This window comes from Halyomorpha halys, unplaced genomic scaffold (genome assembly GCF_000696795.3).
Source record: "Halyomorpha halys isolate HHAL.00 unplaced genomic scaffold, Hhal_1.1 Scaffold1157.1, whole genome shotgun sequence".
NCBI lineage: Eukaryota > Metazoa > Arthropoda > Insecta > Hemiptera > Pentatomidae > Halyomorpha > Halyomorpha halys.
In genome coordinates this window covers 705,888-730,289 of record NW_027108759.1, presented here as the reverse complement: position 1 = coordinate 730,289, position 24,402 = coordinate 705,888, and the positions used below count along the sequence as shown (strand labels likewise).

Sequence of the window (24,402 nt, the reverse complement as noted above, 5' to 3'; positions counted from 1 at the left end):
TAGAGATTTGTTTGATAAGGATAATTTTTATAACTCGCAGGAGGAGTGGAGGATCTACCGGAACTCTAAATAGAACTATTATTAATCGACCTAAATATTTCCATAAAAAAATTTGCCAATTAACCAACAGTTCTGTTTTACCATCTTTGAATGGTATTCATGTTTTAGACAACAGAACTATTTCTATAGATATTTGAGAACTCTAGAACTCTTAGGGGGCTACCAGAACTCTAAAAAAGTTACAAATATTTAGAAGATTGCGGTCAACTTCATTGAGATGAAAACTTCACCATGTCCTTGATAACTTTAGAAACTAGATTGGTAGACCCAATTCACTAGTTTTTGACACGAGTTCTTACCATAGTCGGGCAAAAATTACTTATATTAATTTATTTATTGATGGTTCATTGATAAATAAACATTGCAGCCATGGAAATTTATTTATAATTTTATTATAACTAATTTTTGCCCAGCTCTGATATCAACTACTAGAAAAAAAATGCCTCTAGATTCTTTAAGTCATTTTCCTATACATATCGTGTCATTTATTTCTTTGACTTCTTCATTAATTTTCCATAGGGATCCAATCTGTGCATATTGTGAAGGTTAAATCTTAAATAACCAACTCTGGTGTTCCATATTCTGGATTTCTATCAAAATAGTCCAGAGTTAAATCGGCATTCATCCGTAATCTTGTGTATTACATTATCACCCGTTATCGTTATCAATTTTACGTATTTTCGTGGTATTCGTATTCTGTTCTGCTTCTTTGATTTGTACGATTTTAATTTTTACAATTTTTTTTTATTAGATAATTATTAATTTAAAATAATATCTAGAATCAATAATCGATGCTTATTGGACCGATTTAATATGAGTGCATACAGGAAGGGTTGAGGCAGTGAGCATAAGGTCATTGGGACAAGCAGGGAAAGTATTCCATGATTTTCTCTTATATAATATGCAACTTATCTTCCGTGATTGGACTCCTCTTTCACAATAAAATATCTGTACCAATATGCCCGCATTGCTTAATACATAGGATATTCAATATAACATGTTAATCTGAGCAAGTGTACATGTTGGTAACAGTTTCAATACCATGTTACGGAATATATAGACCTCAATGCATACTGTATAATTCATTAATACATGATTTATCTGTGGTATGATTTTTAAAACATTAAATTTATAACTGAACATTTCATCAGTGACAAATCAATTAATTAGTTAATTAATTAATTGTCATCTGTCCGGACCATAATGAATGTAATTTTATTAAATAAATTTTAAAAAAATATTTAACTTACTGCACCACCACCACCGCCGCCACTGCTACTTCCTAGAAGACCTGACAGCACTTGAACGGCCCTTTTGTCCCTCCTCAGCAACTCACCGACCTGGAAGTAATTTTATTCACTCATTATTTATTAAAATGGTACATGAAAATGATTCTGACATCTAAATTTAAAAATAATGTCCAATTGAATGGCTAACGATATTGGAACATCGAGTTGTTTTGAACGGTTGGAACGGATTGAAAATTATGTATGTAAAAATATTTTGGAAAATAATTAGTTGACTGTTATAAGTAGTTAGTAATAGTAGAAAAACTGTTTATTAGTAATCAATCTATTTACTAGTGGTTACTAAAAATAGTTTTCTACTATTTTCGTACCTTTCTTCTTCCTACAAAGCAAAAATATTTTATTTCTACAATAAACGTACACATACGCATTATAATTACATACTATATTGTATATGGATATAAAATTCATTTATGATGAAAGGATTTCTGTCGGTGAAATCGATTGAATCATCCTGTTTTACGCTAAAGTCTATCAACTGACGACAAAAACTTATTATAAAAAAAAAAGATTTTTTTGTTCGTTTGATTCCGAATGGTCGTAGAGAACTGACAAAAATTTAAAAACTGATTTTACTAAATATAACCATGCGAAGTTATTAATCATGAGCTATTTGCGCTGATGGGTTATTCAGATGAAAAGAGGAAAGAAAGATATGAGTAAGAATTAGTAATACTACAGGGCAGACAGTGCCATAGCCAAAGGAGAGGCCCAACGGGTCCAGACCCACCCTCAAATTACGAAATACTCTCACTTTTACTTAAACGTAATAACTGTTCCATTCTGGTGAAGATTGGAGTACCTACATCTAGATGCCTTATTTGTTACGAGACCACACCTGCTCCACCTGCTAAACTATGGTGGATTCACTTCATTATATTTGCAAGGCACTCCTTGTCTTATCGTGAACAGTTTGTAATCTTTTTAATATTATATCAAATGATTTTCTATTAAAATATATGCCCTAAAATAGCGTAACAACTTAAAGAATTCACCAACAACATAGACCTGAAATGATGTATGGAGCGACTAGCAAATAAAAAAAAGATTATGTCCTTTTTTTAAATTATATTATACAAATTATGTCTTCTTTTCTTTTTCTTTTTTTTCAATTGTATTTTATTTACCTTAACTACTCTATTATCTAACAACTCTCATCTCTCCTTGTTTTGTGTTATGTTCTTTCTATTATATTCTGTTGTATTTTATATTGTATTATATATAATATTGTACTAACACTGTATGTATATAATATGATTTGTGCATAGTGTATTCACAAATTATTTAAAATATACGCCTCTTCTGTAGGGTTTACTATAAAGGAGAAAATATTTTTTAAATAACCGTTTAAAGTTGTATGTTGCAAACAGGAAAGCAGAAGCTGAAGATAGATGACCAAAAAACTACAAGTATTCTTGTAAATTTTGCTCCCATGCATAAACTATTACTTAAACATGAATTCTACCACATATAAGACCTTCGGAAAACGGATCTTCCATTATCATAGGACCTTTTTTTGGATAATTATTGTATTTTATTTTTAACTAAATTAATTATCATTATTATTAAATGTAAACAAAAATCACATAAATCTATTTTTGTATCATTTAACAAATAAAATAATTCGGTACAGAAAATATTATATTACACTTCTCAACAATTATTTGTTGTATAACGAACGCATCTGATATTGTTTAGTCGGATAGAAGGCACAAAGGGCCGGATCCTTCCCGAAACGAAAACCAAGACTACGCTGATGGCTGGTATTAAAATTATGAATTGATTAATATAATATTTATGTCCCAACTTATTATGTTTATAATAAATTCTTCCAAACGTTGATTGACTCAACTAAAGCACATCATTTGAAGACCCAATTAAGTATAAATTATATGTAACAGAATGAACTTTGATAAATAACATACTGCATAAGTAAGAATGCGCATTTCTCGAAATATCGAAAAACAAGAACAAAAAAAAATGATTGTACCGTTATCAAGTTCTGATCAAGGACTGCTATCGTTGTGAACATAATAAATTATTTTTATTGTTACTTCATAACAAACATGAATTTATTGAACTGATAACACTTATGATTCGTTACAGAATTAAATTTCTAGAATACTTACTAATTTTAAATGACTCAGATCGTTCATAATATTTAATACTATTCAGTCCCTATAGTCCAGAAATATTTTTTTAAGACTAGAAATTATTTATACATTAAATAAAAATTTCGTAATTTTAATGGGATTTCTAAATTTCCAATTAGTCTATTCACAAATATATTTCAGGTATCCATAGGTATATTTGAATATCTTGTTATTTTGTAGCTATCATAAAGTCAGACATTCATTACACAGTAATACATGCATACTGTAATATACTGCGGGGCATGAAAATACTCCACACACTTATCCCAAAAATATTTGTTTAAACAATATTAAAATACCGACTATATGCAAATGAGAGGGCCGAGACCGGGTGCCTGGGTCGCGTTGCGAAAGACTTGCCTCATCCTCTTACCACTGCATCTCCTCGTGATATTTTGGAATTTGTGACTTTTTTTGTTGTTTTTTACCATTCTAAGGAAACTTCCAGAAGATTGGGAAACACTTATAGGACCAAATCTATCTAGTAGGAAGGATTAGAAAAAGTTTGATGTTTTGGGCACGTTTATAAACTCAACATGGAGAAACATTGCAACAGGTGGAAAAGCTCTTTCAGCAAATGTAATACTACAATAAAATGGAAAAACTAACATTACACAATGACGTTTTCTTAAGAATTACAAAAAAAAAAAAAGCTTCCAACCCTTAACTTTATGACAATGAAGTATTGCGTTGCGATGTATATATTTAATCTTTTTTTTTTTGTTTAGTTACAATAAAATCTTACCTAAAAGATAAAATTTGAGTCAACTACTCTCAGCACAGTAGCAAATATATGTATAAATTAAATAAAATAAAATAGCTCACATCGAATGCTTTATTATTAATGTCATAATGCCTTATTTATTTTGTTACTGAATACATTAAAATGTTCAGATTTTATTGATCGTAAAACTTGGTCTGGGTTTTGTTTTATTGAATTTAAACTTTTCATCAATACTTTTTGTTTATCACATAATTTATCATATATACTAGGCCAAATTATTTGCCTGAGTCCAGCTTGTTCATATTTGAAATAAGCATCTGAAATGTTTTTGGGTTGGCATAGTTTTCGAGCTTTGGAAAAAATTGAAGATGGACACAATCAATCACAATTGAACAATAGTTTGCTAATAGTGGCGCGAATAATTTTTTTTGTTAGAATTTAATCACTTTCCAAGTGATTATGAAGAATTTTACAAAAAATGTATTCCATTTGAATTATATGCAATATAAAATTATTTATCGCCATAGCTCTTTTTATTGTTTTTTCTCTAGAGTGTACTATATATGAAAAGGGCTTACGGGAGAACACTCAATGCAAATTAGATAATATAATATCGTATACCGCCTTTGCTCTGTATGTATTTAATGTTTGTTATAAACCGATCGATCTGTTTTTTGTGCAGAACAAGAACAAAATAATGTTATTGTATCGAATGAGTTTAATAATATGAAAAATTATTAAACTTCTAGTTAAGTTCCATATAAATTAAAAAGGATATTTTTTTCTGTCGATGTTCCGAGTTGATGAAATAAATTCATAATTCCTCACAATATCAAGTAAATCCAACGTAATTACAACTAATGAAAAGTTAAGTTTCTGCTCTTGTAACCCATATAAATATATTTCAGAGTTTATACCATCTTATGGGAGGAAAAACAGTTTCAAATTAACAAAATTGTCTCAAAGGTTTTATTTGTTATATCCCGTTCTGATTTGTTTACGAAGGTATAATTTGCACCATTGCATGTAGTTTAGACAGCCCTAAGCCCTTCCTAAGTTTCATGAAGATTAGTTCCTTATTTATCTTGAAGTTATTGGATTTTTTTGATTTCCGAAACAAAACTATTTCATTTTTCAATTACAACCAAAATTTGAATATATATATTTTTTTAGATTATTAAAACGAATATTATCCTTATTAATTTTCAATACTGTCCTCTTATTTTGGCATATTGGGTTATAATATACCATTCGATTTATTTTTGCATGAATAATAACTAAAACACATTTCGGTTTGTATTAAATGAGTTGAAATGGATAATGAATCACAAAAAACAAAAATAGCTTTCCACAAAGTAAACAAAAACATTTTCCTGTTCAAATTCTTTGTTAGTGTCCTCAAAACTCCTAAACTAAGAATTTCCAAACAAAAAAAAAATTATATGGCCGGTTAAAATAAAATATATTTTACAGAAATCTGTGATACGGATACACAATTGAAATATGAATTGTACAACAGCCGACGTAGCGAAATGGGTGGTCCCAGGTGCGTAGTCTCCCATTATTAGATGATAAAATGATTTCGATCGAAAAGATCTACTTGGTTTAGTATTTCATTGATAATTTATTGTGCAATGGCAAAAAACTGGTTTGAACGAAATGTCACCTGAAAGGTCGTTGGGATTTCACCCGAGCGTGAATACATTCAACCAATGAGCTTGCTTCCATTAGTGATTCAATGCAAATGGCTATAGAAATCTAGAATGAATGGGCCATTTAATCTTTTTTTTTTAATACTATGTTTTTTTTCGATTTACACTGTTTTATTTTTCAATTTCAGTTCTACGGACCTAGTGATAGTTGGTGTTTTAACGAGTTATTTAATTGCAGTAATAATTTTGTGATGCAAAGACTACCCCGATATTATTACTTTCTTATTTCATCAAAAAATTCACATAAACGTGGAATAATTACTGAGACTAATTGAGTAGCTAGTCTATTATTTAAACATGGATTTTAGGTCTGAGTTCAAGGTGCAAAATTTTTGTCCCTTGCACGTAAATAATAAAAGAAAAAATAGTTTTAGCAGACAAAGTTTAGTTTTTTAGAAACAAAAATGATACTTATTTAAGGAGTAAAATACGTAAATACCTATTTAAGGTATATTTAATTAGTGTGGTGTTTTCAGTCAATACTAATTAACTCCTAAAATGCGCACTTCACATAATAGTTTTTTTTTTTTAAATCGATACAATTTGCTACACTTTGAAATCGTAATGAGCTCTGTATGACCATCAATTTTCATGATATTTCCAATATATATGGAGGACTTGCAGAGGTGAATGCAAAAATTATATCAAATTAATTAAAACTTTAATATTTACCACTTGGGCAGTTTCACCATTTAGTATAATAATACGTGCTCAAGAAATCCAGTTTTTGTTGTGAAATTATTCTATTTCTTTGGATTCAATAAAAAATTAATAGCTACGAATTGAACATTTTTTAAAAAATATACTTTTTAATGTTTTCTGTTTTCTAACATTTTTAAGGGAACCAACCATTCAATCTATCTATCTATAGAATGGTTTAAGGCCCTTTTTCTTTCCCTTGTGTGTAACGGGTTAAATATTCATAAGTTCATTGGACGTACCATTTTAAAATAGAATAATTAAACGATAAGTGTTTGGCAGTGGGAGAAAAGATTAAAATTGGCCATTAGCATATTGTTACCATGTACCATAGGCGTATGGATCTTCTCGTCAGAAAGATTATTACATATTTTATTATTATTATTATTATTTTGCAATAATTTGAGAACAGAGACATTTTTCAGAGTTAACTTCTGTTTTTCCAACGGTAAGTACTCTAATCTAACTTATTATTAAATTAATTGTTTAGTAGTAAAATAAAAATATATAAATAATGCCGCGTTAATATTTTTAGTAGGTAAAGTATTTTAATTAATTTTTTTTTCTAGAATCTTTTTTGTTTTGGATGCTTAAATATTACTTCTTTTGTACAAAACAAGCACGAAAACATACTCAGCGATTCTTAAAAACGTAGTTTTTTACTATTAATTAATGTTCTTTGTGACTAAAACTTGATCAAACAGTACAAAATATGTATAACAACTCTAGCGATTAAGACGTCCTTCGAGGAAAATGCCATAAAAAAAAAAAAAACTGTCAATCTAATTTTTATAAGTTGATAATGGACTCAAAAATAATAACTTTTTTTGACACATTGACAAGTAAATAACCTAAAAATATTAACAAATATTTTAAAAGAAGCCAGTGGAACATTGATACAGTTGCTGAGCTCATGATGTTACTACACCTGTAAGAGGTACTTTATCAGGGCTATCTTGACGTAAGAGAGGAACCCTTCAAGTATTCTCTCTGTATTACAATGCACCACTTGTAGTCCACAACAGCCTCTCACTTTGGAAGAATGACTAGAAACGTACGTGCAGCATCATCCGAATATATCGACTACATTGTCAACTAGGTAAGTCGAATGGACCTCCGAAGGAAGCAAGAAACTGTAACTGTTAATTATTAAAAAAGATTTAAAAATTAAATGTAACTGTTTATTTAAATCAGAAGTTAATACTGCAGCAAATTCTAAATAATAGTTACTATCGTTGAGAAAATATTGATACTTCTTAGGCATACTAGTGTACGAACCATAAATAATTAAATTGTAGGAAGAAAGTCCTGGTAGCGGTCAATAAAGTTACAAATTAGTAAAAAAAAAAAATATTTAATGTTAACCAAATTATTTTATTTTTATTTTAACCAAATTACTTACTGACGTTCAAAAACGAAGGTGGGGTCACCTCCACCTACTCTTTCCTACCTCCAACACTAGTGACCTTCTTATATCAGGTATATCTGTTAATTTTTTCCGTCTCATCTGTTATGTATATGATTTATTTATTTATATTCTTATTATCTCCTTCTTATTTGTTATTGTATTTTACCTTTCATACATTCACTTTACTGTTACTTTACTATTTACATGTGTTACTATTTCTAATAAGTATTGTTCTACTATTAATTACTCTAGTTCTATATTTACTATTCTATCACACATGACTGTACCTACTATCACTTAGTTCCCAAATCATTTATATTTATATTTTCTTAACTTAATTTGTCTCTTTTTTTTTTCTTTGTTTACAAAAATGTCTTTGTATTCCTTTTTTTACAGATAACATTAAATAGTTGTTTTACTATTTTGATGCCTTTATTGACCGCCACCCATCTTACTACAATCTACTTCATACGGTCAACTATCTTCTTCCAACATAAATAATTACATTCTAAATCTACCAATTTCACTTTTTTAAACCTTTTCTCCTCAATGCATATATCTAACAGATATATATATATAAACCACTACATTTGGTCTAACAATTTTATTTAATTGCTTCATTTCAATAAATATGAATAGATAAGAGAAATAAGTTCTTGAATTGTTGATCACTTGCCCAGGGATTGAAATCAAAATTAAAATGTTCATAATAATTTTCAGATGATGTTTATGTTATGTGTGACTTCGTTTGTGATTTTCGTTATTAATAACTATTTGATTAAATTTGTCTCACCAATAGTCAAAACTGATATTTTTGATTTTCTCTGATTTAATAATTAATTTCTAAGCAGTAAACCATCCAATTTTAAATATTAATTTCGCTATAACTCTAAATTTGTTTTTTGTTATGAGTGATTTTTTAATCAGTTTCTACGATATCTTCGTTTGATTTGATTTTTTTCTCTCGATTCAGCACTGTTTCCTTTTGTAGAATTTCGATGAGAATTATGGATTCCATCCATGTTGCAGGGGTCCTACAAGGCTTTCACTTTACACGATACATCCTGTATCGATCGCTTACTTAATAGTGCGTGCAAAGCAGAAGATGGACAAGAACAAGATCCTATAGGTAACCAACCTTCTTATTTAACATGTCATATATTATTATAATATTTAATGAAAGAAAAAAAATGACAATGAATCCTTTAGAGTTAGTTTTTATTACACTGTAAACATTTTAGTTTCCTTTTAAGATTATTTTAACCTTAGCAGTACGTCATCAACCAGTGTTGTACTCAAGGGATGGGTTCAAAGGGATATATTCCCCCTCTTTCCCTCTCTCTTCCCGAAATATATCAAAAAATATGATTTTCATACTCATCAACCATAAGGTCTGAATTTTCAGTAATACTTTATTTAATTTAAGTAGAGAAGATGGTCGGGAGGTAAGGTAAGCAAAAAAAACACAATTAAACAAAAAATTATTTATTGGTGCCGAAGTTTCGACCTGATTTCAGGTCTTCATCAGGGAGCTTCGACTAATTTTAAATAATAATTTTTTGTTTATTTGTGTTTTTTTACTCACCGCACCTTCCTCCCCCCCCCCTCCGACCATCTTTTCTACTTATTAATCCACAGTCAACTACCTACACCTCATTAACATATTTTAATTTGTTTAACATATAGACCTTCCATTATTACTTAAATTAATTTTTTTTCTTTCTTTTATTTTATTATTATTTTTTAATAATTTGATATTATGATTTGAGAAAGTGTATCATCGTTGTTGATTGAGAAATCATAAAACATCAGTGTAATTTATCTTCTAGAATACACACCACTATTTCTATGTATATACTGCTTTTGATTAATTTATTTCGTAATTTGACTTCCACTATCAAATTATTCTTTTAACTATAAAAACCTAATATATTTTGTGCAAAAATTTAACCTATTCTTCTGTGTTCAATTTTAAAATAATTGAATAAATAATTAAATAAAACTTTTAATTTTTTTGTTTTTATAACTTGTCAAATAACTATTCGAGACACACGAACTTTATTGAGTATAAAGTTGAACGGCTCAGTTATGAGTAGAAACCTCTGCCTCAAGTTATGACTAGCAAACGTAACCTTTCCTTGTTATTCAGCTATTCCCATCTATGTCATCTTGTTATGTAATCTTTGAGAAATGTGATTGATGTTGAGGATTTTGACTTGCATTAGAGTTCTTTATGATCCTTCACATATTGATTTTTAAGTTCATTATTAAGGAGCTTCAAATGGCTATTTCAATCTATTTACATGTAAAATTTATCAATTTATTGTTATTGGACATGTAATAAAAAATAAATTTGTATATAGGTGTATATGTTTTTAAATGTATTTGTAACAAACAAGATAATATAAAAAAATAAATAAAGGAAGATATGTGTACCAAGACCACTTCTGTAGCTCATGATCGAAATTAATCATCAATCCTCTAATTCATGAAACAAACCCGTCAAAAACAATATTAAGCAAACCACAAAATACCTAATTTATTCACACACACAAAGAAAGTAATACAATGGACAGTTGACAGAGAAAGAATTGTAATGTCCTGGCCATAAGGACTAAACAACTGTTGTTAAGTTACGAATATTTGCTTATTTAGGGGTGCTAATTACTAATTGCAACTTCCTCCAACAAACCTCTAATCTTTCTCCAAACAATTTCAAAAATCTCTCAAAAAGTGGGGAACGAGAAAATATTAGTACAGCTTTAAAAAAAATAACTAAATTTCAAAGTTGAAATTCGTAATTATTATTCAAAAAATAATAACAAGTTTTTGAAACTTCTTTAAGAGTTTCTACCGTGACCTTTTTTTTATCTCTACTTGACTGAAATATATTCCATGTTATAATTTCGACTCGCGCTCAATTCAAAACGAAGCAGTTAAAAAATATATATAAATATATTATATATCTAAATATAAGAAGATGGTCAGGGTTGTGTTAAAAAAAAAATTAATCTTCTTATATTTAAATCTTTACGGTTAACTATTTTATTATTATATCCAAATTATAGATAATTTACAATTCTTCAATTTAGTATTTACTTGAACTAGACATGGTTTTCAGTTATAAATAAAAAATGGAATTTTTTTTTCCGGAAAAAAATGACAATCACATCCTAAAAAACATAAATAAGCAAATTTACAGAACTTCTCAACACTCTTCTTTAAAGTCAGTTTCTGTTCTCTTGTTGACCGGACTATTAGGAAAATCAGAGATTCAATTACCTGAATATGGTTACATCACCAATGGACTTAGGTTCACGGTGAAGGCAGTAACAGTTGATTGTAATTTACATAATGACTTGGCCGACGGTTATGCAGCCATATTGACATATTGGCTCAACTATTTCTCAATCGGCTACAGCCAGTTGTCAACACTTCAGCATGTGACCATTGCTGGACCAATTATTTATATTTCTCATCTGCGTATGTGGTCAGCCTAGCTCAAAAACTAAAAGTTGTATGAAAATAAAATATTTAACGCGGGTGTATTCCTGAGGTATGACAGTAACCTTTTCGATAAGACTGGAAGTAGTTCAAACGTTTTGATTAAATTTCGTATATCAATGTAAACTTAAATTTTAAATATCAGCTACGTCTTATTCTCATTGACAGGGCTTAAATATCGAATTTTCATAAAAGTCTCTCCTAAGTACCTTTAAAATTGTTTTTCGAAAAAATTAACCATTTCACATTTTTGCTAGTAGTCAAAAATGAATAAATATAAATACGAAAGTATTTGATATCTAACTTCAGTAGATAAAGGAAAAATAGAGATAGAAATTAAAAGATATTGGAAAATCGGAAACAACCCAAACTATCCAAATCACGGTCATATCTAAAAGATTTTATTAAGCCTCTGTAATTTGTGAGCCCTATTTGCAAGCCAATAATTCTTGAAGTTTCTTTAAATTTGTTTCCATCCCTATTAATTAGAATCAAAAATATTTAAATAGATAGAATGATACAGAGATGATATTGGTAATAACTAGGGATAGGATTTTTATGTGCTAAAAAATCTGAAATATGTACATAATTATGTGCTAATAAATTGTCAAATATTTAAAAAAATATGTATTTATAAATTATGTATTATTTAACAATATAAATTACTAATTAATTAGTAATTTTATAACTTAAAAAAAGTTACATAAATATGTATTAAAAGAAATTATGTTAAAATATGTACAAAAAATGTACTTAGAGAAAACATAGCTGTTCAATAACAAGACATTAATTAGTAATTGTAATTAAACTAGGGGAGTGAAACAAGACTAAGATGAGAAAGGACCATGGGAAGGGGGGAAAAAGAGAAATGGATTGAGGATTAAACAAACAAATTCTAGGAAAATGCTACAGGAATAAGACCCTTGCTCTTTTTAATTGATTCTGAGAAATTCTCGATGTAATTCGGTGTGAAAATTTATTATTGCCACTGCTTTTAATTTGTGTTCAAAGATGAAAACATAGAATTTTTACGCACTATTTATGATAAATGATAAATTTCACCATTAAGTTTCTTGCGTTCTCTTGAATTTTAAGTAGTAGCGAAAAATGTATTTACAATTGAACAAATAATTTAAGAAAATACATGATTCAGGACAAAATATCTAAAAATATGTAAAAAATAACAAATATTTCAGAAAATATGTGATTTACAACAAAATATGTAACAATATGTAAAAAAAGGCCAAATATTTAAAAATATGTGAAATAAAAATGGCTTCTTTTGGCAAGAATTGTCTTGCAAGGATTGTTAGTTAAGAGAATTGCAAGAATTGTTAGTTAGTAAGGAACTGAAGATATCACGGTCAGGTAAAAATATGTGAAAACATAAAAATCCTATCCCTAGTAATAACATATATTTAAGAAAAGAACATATTACTTCTAGGGAAAGTTGTAGTGAAGTCCAGTAAAATAAAGTATCAAGTCGAACTAATACTGCTTCTTTTCCACTGAGTGTATTCCATAAAGAACTTTTTTTATTTAACACCTATAACCGGTAATTTTCCCACCCTCAGGTAGGATTTCCCGGTCATAACAGCGTTCCATGACAAGCTGAAATGCTTTGCTTTCTCTACCATATCATCAAAGTCACTATGGCATGAATATATTACAAGTTTTATTAATGGAGAAATTTCAATCCTTAAAAATATTATATGTTTAAAATCTGTTTATAAATGATTTAAAAAATCCCAGATAAATTTAAAAATTATTATCAGTACATTATATTGTAATTATTATTTTATTAGATATTAATTATGTAATTTAATTGATATTAAATTATCGAATTTATCCGTACTTATTGAGTTTAAGTAACATATAACCGATATTTGTGAAGCTCACGAACAGAACAAATTCTTCGTCAATTTATAGGACATATGAAAAGACCCAAAATCAACTAGCCTTTGGCTTTTAGTGCAGGACAATTTTATTCATTTTTAAAAACAATAAATTCTTATAATACTATATAACGTAATTGTATGTAAGTTTCGAGTGTATAATTGGACTTATTCAAATAAGTTAAATTTCTAAGTAACCAAGGATTTCACTGTATTCAATTAAATTTTATTATTTTGCAATTTTAGTGTAAATGAATAAAGTTGTAATTGGTTTCTGATCCGATTGGTACAGCTTATAAAATTTTATAATTCAAATAATAGTCGATTTGTTTAAAAAAATCCATTAAGCACGCCAAGAATTTATTATGAAAATTTACTAATTATAATCATCTGAAGTGATTTTCGGAGTATTAATAAATTAAAATATAGCTTTAGTAATTTATTCTCCTTATTTTAAATCGTAAAAATTAAATGACTCTAATTTAAATCATTATTTACAGATAAATAAATAATAATAATAAATAAAATCTTTTTTTACACACCTCTTGTAACCTTTGCGTTCTTTCAGGGCTCGGTTCTTCCTGTAGGGTTTCAACAGCTGCTTGGATGATTTTCTCTTCAGCAGCTTCTTCAAGTTTGAAGCCTTCTGCCAGAGTCTTTAGAGTGTACATCTTCACAACTTCGTTCTCGAAATCCTATTGGAAAAGAATGATTAGTAACATTAAATTCTTATATGAATACGAGGACTTCTTATATAACTTAGGAGCGAAATATTTTGAATAAAAATTAATTCAAAAGTTTATTATCATGCAAGAGTTTTATTGAGATTTTAATAGATATTAAATAATAACCATTATTGTAAATATTTAAATTTTCTTTTACAAGGCTATAATATTTTTGGATGCGTAGCAAATAAAATTGTTTACAACCAAAAAGTTAACTCTTATTTCTTTTACGTAAATTCATTAATTTCTTGTTAGATAAATCTGTCAAACATAGAAATTATTTATTTAATTAACAAAAAAATTAATAAAAAAATATTTAAAAAATAGAAAGGAATCTTTCCCAAACAAATTAAAAAGAAAGTTTGATATTGGATTTAATCGCCTGCCTGAGTCCACTTCCTTCCGGATTCATATGCATAAATATAACTGCGTTATCAATTACAATAATTATCCACAGATTTAAAAATGATATGTAAAATTAAGAATATATAATTTTCTTTGTTCTGTGGAGATATCTTAACTAATTATAATGTGATAAGCCGTTGGTTGTCTTTTGCTGAATATGAAATTTCCTTATCATGATAATCATGTGGATAAGATAACGTAGACTTTTATGTTAAAATTATCATTCTTAAGTAATTTTATTTTATCATAATTGACTACGAAGTAGTAAACTTTAGTTTAAGATATTGAAGTAAAAATCTAAATAATGGAATATAGACTTTCATTCATTTTTCGATCACTTAATATAATAATTTTAGAAATCTATAATACCCAATTTATTCAGCTAGAAAATAGGAGCAATTTACTGGAGGTCTTTTTGGACAGAGTATTTCTTTTAATCCACTCTAATTCCTAAACATTTTTGGAAAGCTGACCTTTCTAATTAGCGTTTTTACTCAGTTTTAAGTAAATCACCTCTTTAAGCAAAGTCTTACCACAATTTTTGTAGTTTGAAGTTGGTTCTATAATCGCATACTTCTGAACGTTTCGGGTTTGCAGATTATTAAAAGGACCCCTCCTCTGTTTCTCCCGTAATGGCACCCCTTGTAATAATAAGAACATGTTGGACACCTCAGTGGAAGAGTGAACGACAGAACTTCCATCCACTTCTTTTACCATACTGTTAAGTAGAACGGCAACAACTGTTTCTAAAACTTCTGTTTGTGATGGATCCGTTAGATAGATTTAAAAGGTGAACAATACCATGGATTTAAGATTTTTTCCTACACTGTCACTCAACCAAATTTTTTGAAAATTTTAACTAAAACTTTTGTTAAAAATATGAATACTGAAAAATGTTCAAACTTATTTTCTGCCATTTTCCTCATAAAAAAGAAAAATATATATTTTGGTATAAAATCAGTTTTTTTTTTTTTCTCTGGAAAATGTATTTAAAACCAAATACCCCGAATTACCTGCCATATATTGTCTTAGAAAAACACTTATGTGTCGCTTTGTTTATTGTTCAGGGCATATGAACTGATATGAGCCTTTCCAATTAATAGGTACTGCACTCTAGTATAGGGCAGATTGTATTTTTTTTAAACAAACAAAAAATAAGTTGAAGTACTTCAGAACTTCTTTTTGGTATCTAGATACATAGAAACATAATTTCCAAAATATTTGACAGGGGTTTGTCCTAAGAAGAAGAAAAGAAGGCAAGTATTATCTTCATCGACTCTCTTTATGGCACCGCCTTACTGCAGAACCTGAACCAGTTTACTGGATGTACGAATGGCATTCTTTTTACAAGTCTTTCTGTATCTTCCTCGTGTTTTTTAACCTTCAAGTCAAGTTTATTTCGCCATTATATAATTGAAAAATGAAAATCTGTACCGCTATAACCCATGATGGATCAGGGGTTGAGTACTATGCAAGGGAGTACTGTTACTAGACCAGCGGTTGTGAAAGGAGGTGATTTGATCAGGATCTATGAGGCTGGATGGACCCCACGAGCAATGAAGAGCAATGAGTGGTTGTGCATAGAGGTTATATGTTAATGTTCATGCTTAACCGTCAGGTTTTTTCCCAATTAAAAGTACCCACTATGAGGCTTGGTGGACCTCAAAGGGCTTCTCGAACCTTCAGGGTTGACTCAAAGCCACAGTAACAGAAGAAATAATTATCTGCTACAGCTGCTTTGAACCTGGGTCCTTCCAGTTATTAGCACAGTGCATTATATAGTAACCTACCTATTACATCGTATGTTTGTCGAAGTCGATGTCCATCGAAAATTCTGAGCTGAATCTGCATCTAAACGTAATCTATTGTAATTATGAAATTTCTAATCCTGGAGCCTTTTCTTCTACGAGGTACAAAAAGAGCAAATTGAAGATTTCTTGGAATGATGAGCGCTGGTGGAATTTCATTTGATTTCCGGAAAGTGTCATTTTACCTTTACAATCTTTTATTAAAATTTAGTATGTGAAATAGTAAAAGTTTCATCGTGATTTTCTTTAGTCAGATATTGGGTTTCTAGGTGCTATATGGATCAATGCTAATTTTGTCTACTAATGAACGTTTGAAAAATGAAAATTCTTGAGTCTCTTATTTAAAAACTCTTTTAAATATGTAACTTCATAATACTTTCCATGTTTAACGACGTATCCCTTTAATGTGTGAAGTATCAAAACGTAGATTTTATATTTAGCAATTTCAAACTCAATGTTTTTATGCTGGCCCTTATAATATCAAGTATTACAGTTAATGATGGAGTCGTTCAAGTACTGATCTAGAGGTTGTACGATTCCATACTGAGGCGAGTTAATTAGTCCATGCATCCTTCATCTTAAAACTCTTCAAAGAACATGTTACTCCATTCTTTCACATCTAGGTGACTTCCTTTCTTTACACTGAGTAAAGGAAATGTCTAGATCTACATCGGTCATCACATAACTCCAACATCCCAAGAGGTGGAATGTACACAGAACATTACGAAATTTTTTCTCGATGAAATCGGACCAAAGTTCAACATAATTTCTAATTATGAAATCCTACTATACTGTTTACTTAGACCTTTTACTCTTCATATTTAGTTAATAACAGCGAATTAAATTTGTAATCGGGCAAGTCCAGTTAGTTTCAGGAGGCGCACTAGGTGGTTACAGGATTAATTTATATAGTAATTAATGATTAGTAATATGTGAATCCAGATCATTAATTCGTCGAGTCGATTCTTGCGCAAGGGCTTGAGTTATAGGATTATCTCGATGATTTAGTTGGACAGGAGACTCTAGAATGTTTCTAGGGCGGTTCTAACATTCTAAAGACAGAATGATGCAATACAAACTTGTTCTGGGTGGCTGATAAATTTTTATTCATTTGTCATCTCCAATCCCTTTTCCCGTACGTTGCACTCTGCAATCAGTTTTTATAATTTTAGGTTTTGATCTAAGTTCATTCCTGTGTGAAGTAGAAGACACATTAATTGCTAGACAGATGATAAATCAGTAAAAGTCAGGATATTTGAAAGTAGCACTGAGTGAGATGTGGAAAGACGTCAGTTAGACTCTTTATCTTGCCCAGCTTGGGTAATGTTGCTATTATAGTACGTAACGTAATGAATACTATTCCTCTAACATGCCACTGAATCGCCTTGAGTCCGTTTCTTAACATTATCTTGCTCTCTATTTTCTACATCTATTTCTTAAATCTAAGTTTCGTGATGAGAGAAGCTTCCGCTGGCATTAACGTCATGTTTCATCTTCTGCTTTATTGTTGCACCAAACCGACGAAACAATTTTAATGTTCACATGCATAGCTTGCAACTAATGAATCTCTTCAAACTTTATTTCTTCATAGAACCAAAATAAAATTTATATATTTTCCTCAACATTACAATGTAAGAGTAAATATAGTAAAATATACATAAGTATTGCGATTGTAGAAAAAAATTGAATATGAGTTCTTGACGAAAATACATGTTTTAAGATTCCCTGAGTATATAAACTTAGTCTGTGTGTGAAAAGCCAACGAAACTGAAATTAAATATTAAAGCCTGGGACATTACAGTAACTTTTTCGATAACATCGATTGGCCCTAAGTCACACATTATCCAATCTAATTTTCTAATATTTTCTCAAAAACGGCTGATTTTCATGGTAATGGTTTTTACAAAACTTCAACAAACTAGGAAATCGGAAATATCCGAAAGCGTCTAATCTCTTCGGGTCTCACTCCATAGTACACAGTTTTGATATTTTTTTTTTTTTGTACTGCTGTATTCTAGGTAGGAATAAAGTTAATAATCGTTTTTTAACATCAAAAGTAGCCCTTAAATATGAATTTTCATGTAGCTAAAATAAAGCAAAATTGTTAAATAAGTTACCTTTAATTTAGTTTGATTGAAAAAATAAAATAAACATCTCTCATTGTTAATATTAATAAACAATGGATGAATATGAAAGAAATTTATAATTATTGTTTTCCATAGTAGTTATTATAATAGTAGGATTTTACTTTCGCTTATCTAAAATAAAATATATAGTGAGGACATTGGATGTCGGCAATGCAATTGTTTTGTTTTGGAGCACTTTGCATTATACTTATGATATTCTCACTATCGCAAATGTTGTGTCTATTTAGGTAAGTACCCAAATCCACCTCATCCGTTTTTCTAAAATTTCTGATATTTTTACACCTACTTCACTGTAAATGATTTATTTTAGAGACATATTGATTCTGAGATAGTATCGAAGACTCGGTAAATTGCTAATGCATCCAATGTGTTTCGAAAATTTCGAAAGAGAATAAACTTAAGGTAAAATAAGCCATGACCGAAAGTAAGTGATATCATAGAGGGGATTTAGTGTTTAGAAAGTGGATCTTGTGTAAGGCACTGGCTGGCCCCTGGCAAATGTGAACCTGTGTCAAGTTCCATCAGGGTCCGAGAGATGTAACATAAATTAAGTTTTATTTCTTCTCAGAACCTATTCCGTTAGTTAGTTACGGCCTTATTATCTAATAAAATTAAGAATTAGAATCCATAACTACAACTCATAAAATCCAGAAGTGGATTTTCAAGTTATGGGAGGATTTGAAATATGCCATTATTCAATCTTTAGCGAAAAAAAAAACCATAAAGGTGTTACTGTGAACAATTTTAAGTCAAAGATATTTGAAGCACTAATAGTGTTATTATGGACACCTTATTTAAGTAGTAGTAACTAAGTCATACTGTCATAATAAAGTAATTTTGTAATTACTGCATAGGATGAAGTAGTAAGTTTCGTTCTCATAATACTTTATTCCATAAAAAAATAAAGATGTAAAACATTGACTGGAATGAGAGCCGTAGCATTAATATACTATTATATTGCTGCTGACGAATGGAGAAACCAATTAACAGTGATAATGAAAAAAATGATTCACCACTCATTTTTTTAAATTAACCGTTTTATTACTTGATTTCAACGTAAAACAAATAATATATAGCGTAATAATGTATTAATAAATAAATAATTACAATTACATAGTAATATTATATTAGAAAATTATTAATAAAATATTAAGGGTATAGTAATAATATTTAATGATAATCTCTCAGCGATACAATTTTTTTATTCTTACCTGCTACCGAATTAATCAGAATGTAAAAGTATGTTATAATCAACGACAATTTGCATGGCAATACCATCTGCTATTATATATTCATCAATGTCTGAACAAATTTAGCTTTGCTTTTTTACATGTTTTCTCTATAAAGAAAGTTTCTGGGTCAGATAAAAGATGAAGCATAGTCATAATATCTTTTTATTTGGAAAGTATATAGAATCATTCCAATAAATAAATTCCAGGAAATTAAATTTGCCTGAATAGATTGTGCTTCGGAAACTTTTTGAAGCGCAATAGATTGAGCAGTTTTGAAAGATTTTTGTTTTATAATCCATCAGAATTGTGAAATTAAAAATAAAAGTCAGACAAAAAAATAATTCACAAGTAATAAGAAAATACTAAATCATAAGTATTTGAAAAAGGAATAGTTTTAATAACAGTAAATCAGTTTGTGAGGAACATTGTTATTTAAGAGGATTTGTTTAATGCGGAGATAGTCATTATCATAAAATTCAAAAATCCTATTCATCATTGTTTTTCTCTCTCTGATTCCAAATTTCATGATAATAACTATCTCCGCATTAAACAAATCCTCTTAAACAACAGTTTTAATAATATTTTCTTCGAATTACTTAATAGAAGCATTATTATTATTAGTTAATTACTGGTTACATTATTACCAACAATTAAAGAAGATAAAATTGATCATTGATCTGAAACGGATTTCGAGGACATTGTTTACAATAATTGAACTACGTTTGTCGAACAAAATAAAAACATTATTTATTGCATTTATACTATTCTTATTCTGTAAATTTTCTTAAATAGGGGTAATGAAAAAAAACAAACAAAAAAACTAATTCTGTCTGAAACTTTTGAAATGTCATTTCCAGTAGCAGAACAAAATCCATCTTTATTTAGATAAAATGAACCTTTAATATTTTAATATACTTAAATACTTTTGACTGTAAACATTGGATTCTTAGATTAATTAAAGCCTTAGCAGATTTTACTTCAGAAACTAAATAAGTGGAAATAGATAACATAATACTTTACCACCAAAATAAGCAACATAACACGACCAGATCCAAGGAAAAATAAACAATTTATTGCTGAAATTTCCTTCTAGTGGTTTGGAAGAAAATAATTTTTTTTTTTGTTAAATGCCATTTTTCTATAAAGCTATTCATTGCGTTAGTTTCTCTATTTTCTAAATATTGACGAAATAAAACATTAAATAATAATAATAATCATTCTCCATTTAACAGACATAGGAACAGACTCTCAGCCATGTTACATGTTATATCGTTTTAACATGATAAAAGAAGGAAATATTTCTCCATTTAACACGAGTTTTTCCCTTTAACATGTTAAAGTAAAGATCATAAATACCCCTATTGCAGTAAAAGGCCTTATCATGAGAAGATACAACCACATGTAATGATATCGAAAGTGAAAATTTGTAACGTCCTGCATTAGAGTGAGGATCAGAAAACAAAGTGATTGAGAAACTTGCAAGCGATGAGAGCTCCATTCTCTCGAGACCTCCCTGTTACCTAGGCAGGATATAATTAAGATTATCCTGAGAGAACGTTGCGTATGTTCACCCATACCCAGATAACGAGCTCATAAAATGTTCCAATATCTGATCCAGCCAAGAGAGAAAGATTGTAATGTCAATGACCTCATTCAATTAGTAAAGGTGAAATATATTTCGATGGATCATATTTTAACGTATTATATTCTACTCAATGTCTTCCATTAAGCATAGCCAATTTTAATGTAATATATCCTGAAAGAAGTACTCAAAAATCTAGAAAATTAACGTCTTAAGAAAAATATTGTTTCTATCTAATTCTAGAATATATTTAGTAATTAATGCTATTAAAACTTCACTTGTGAGGCACCTACTTTTCCTTATGGTATCATCAACTCAAATTAAATAGTCATTTTTTTAAAACTACCCCACTAAGAGAAGAAGTTAATTTTCCCCAGCAAAAATAGGGATCACTGGATCCCAAATTCATAACAAAAGCTTATTTTATCTTCTGCATTAGTTTACAGATATCCAGAGTTGGAGAACAACAGAAAAACAGTGAATTTTCAATTTTATGTAACTTTTTACATAACTTAGCATTCAGTTTATTTTTATTTTATTAGAAAGTGTTAACTTCTTAGCAACATGTGCTATTCTGATAAAATATGTCATCTGATAGGATATCCAAAATATTTTGAAATCATATGAATGGCAGGGTTCAAATGGACTACATTCTATACTAAAAAAGTATCTGGTCACCCATACCGAGATAACGAGCTCATAAAATTTTCCAATACCTGGTCCAGCCAGGAAAGAAACATTATAATGTCAATAACCTCATTCATTTTGTTAAGGTGAAAGATATTTCGATGGATCATATTTTAACGTATTAGATTCTACTTAATGTTTTCTATTACACTTAGCCGATTTCAATGTAATATATCGTAAGCCCTCAAAAATCTAGAGAATCCACGTTTTCAGAAAAATATTGTTACTATCTAAAAATATTACCACAGGACTTTAGACATTGTTCCTACTAGTAATTAATGCTATTAAAAGTTCACTTATGAGGGAACTATTTTTCCTTATAGTATCATCCACTCAGTCTTATTTTTAATGAAACAAGCTATACACTCTGGAGCTAACACTGCAGTTTTAATACATATAAATCGTGGCGACAATTGTGATAGAGGTCGACAACCAAACATTCGTTTTGATAATTTCTTCTGATATCTTTTTTGGTGTACTGAAAGGAAAATGAACTCCTTCTTTTTCTTTTTTTTTTTTTTTCATCACATATAATACTACTTTTAATCCAATCAAATTTATATTTTATTGCTATCAATAAAAAGAGGGAATGATTTTCTTTCCAGAGAGACCAAAACATCCAAACTCTGTACAAAGTGTACATGAGTGATAAATGAATCATCTTAGGAAGGGTTCTATTATTTGCATTGGATATATTACAAAAGCCTTTCGATACGATTATAAATTAATCAAATGAGTAACCAACTTTCTATAGAGGATTTTTGTTATTCCTGTAATATTAAACTGGTATTACATATAACGAATTTGCGAAATATTTGTACGTGATAGAAAAAAAAATGTAGTTCATTTTCAGTTTTATCACACCAATAAACATCAGCCAAAATCATTAAATCAAATATTAAAAAAGTTTCATTTTCTAGACCGTGTTATTAATAAGAGGAAGTGCTAAAAATAATATCATATTTTTTACACTGTAATATCATCTTTATAAGCTTATTTTATTAAATGAAAATTGATTCCGTAAAAGAGTTACGATCTTCTTCGATAACACTCCAAACATCAGTCCTGTATTAATTATGTTATGATTAATATAGAAAATAGAAAGTTAAAAAGGCCGGAAGTGCCACCTGAAGTTGGAAAAATTGTTGATTCGTGATTGTATAATCATTTCTAATTGATTACAAAAAATCTTGTCGTAATTATGATTTAAAAATTATTTACACCCCAAGTACTAGCGCACATATTTCTGTTTTAATCTGCCGTTAATGAACTTAATGAGAATATATAACAAAATATTTATTTTCTATTTCAGTAAGCCGGCTCTTTTATTATCTTATTTAAGAACATTCATACTACGAAATTCTGTAAATATCTTTCAGCTAGGCTTAAAGTAAAACTATACAAAACATAATAAAATAAATAACAGCATGTTCATACTATTATTTTATAGTTTTCAAAGTATATGTTTATTATACCTCTAGAATAGCATAAGCATTAATAATCTCAGTTGAATGCCAGGTATATTAAATCTGTAAGCAATTATTTTCTACAGATTGCATGTACACATGTGCGTCTGAAGAAACTATAATTTTTATCTTTGTCCTTTAATGGTATTTTGCAGACAATAAATTAAGGTAACTGCTTCTTAATCTTCCTGAACAATTTTTATTTCTTAGTTTCATATCTGAATATTCGATCATAAAATCAACTATCAAACTTTATTTGAACTAAACTAAACGGCTCAAAAGATATAAAAATTGAATTTTTACTGGAAATTCCGGAAATACTCGGTGAATAATTATGATCTGATTTGAATTGAAGTGATAAAAAAAAAATGATTGATGATATTCACCCCTAAGTCATTAAAGGGTTACCACCCTTTGCAACTTTGCAATTTAAGATCGGCATGAGTTGGTTTAGTGCTAGTAATTATTCATACAAAGTTGACACAACATTTTGATGAATTATTAATCAATTGCTGATATTAATCGGTTTTGATTAACAATCCTAATGATTCAAAATAATGGTTCGGAAAGAGAAATGCGGAAAGATGTGACTGAACATGTAGTCATAATGCATTCGCTGTGCAATAAAGGCTCATTAAGTAAATATGGAAGTATGAAACGAAACAATTTATTTCTTTGGTGACGAAAAAGTACCATTAGCTTTCTCTTTAACTCTGTCTCAAAAGCATTACAAATTATTTTTTGATGTGTGAGGAAATTTTTGAAAATTATAATTTATTTATTAAATAATTTTTCGGACTATCACGTCTGTGGAAAAAAATAATATTAAGAGATACGTATAATAATAACATTAATAGTCTATTTTTTTTTTTTTTTTTTGGGATCGGT

General features: G+C 29.0%; 1 protein-coding gene across 1 annotated transcript in view; it reads right to left on the bottom strand.

Moving 5' to 3' along the window:
- LOC106688591 (uncharacterized PE-PGRS family protein PE_PGRS20) overlaps positions 1 to 24,402 on the bottom strand; it is a 74,747-nt gene that overhangs the window by 17,680 nt on the left and 32,665 nt on the right. The window contains exons 3-4 of the mRNA XM_014433125.2: positions 14,005 to 14,157; positions 1,311 to 1,400 (exon numbers count right to left, since the gene is read on the bottom strand). Coding sequence (XP_014288611.1) covers positions 1,311 to 1,400; positions 14,005 to 14,157 — 243 coding nt within the window. The remainder of the gene's footprint in view (positions 1 to 1,310; positions 1,401 to 14,004; positions 14,158 to 24,402) is intronic.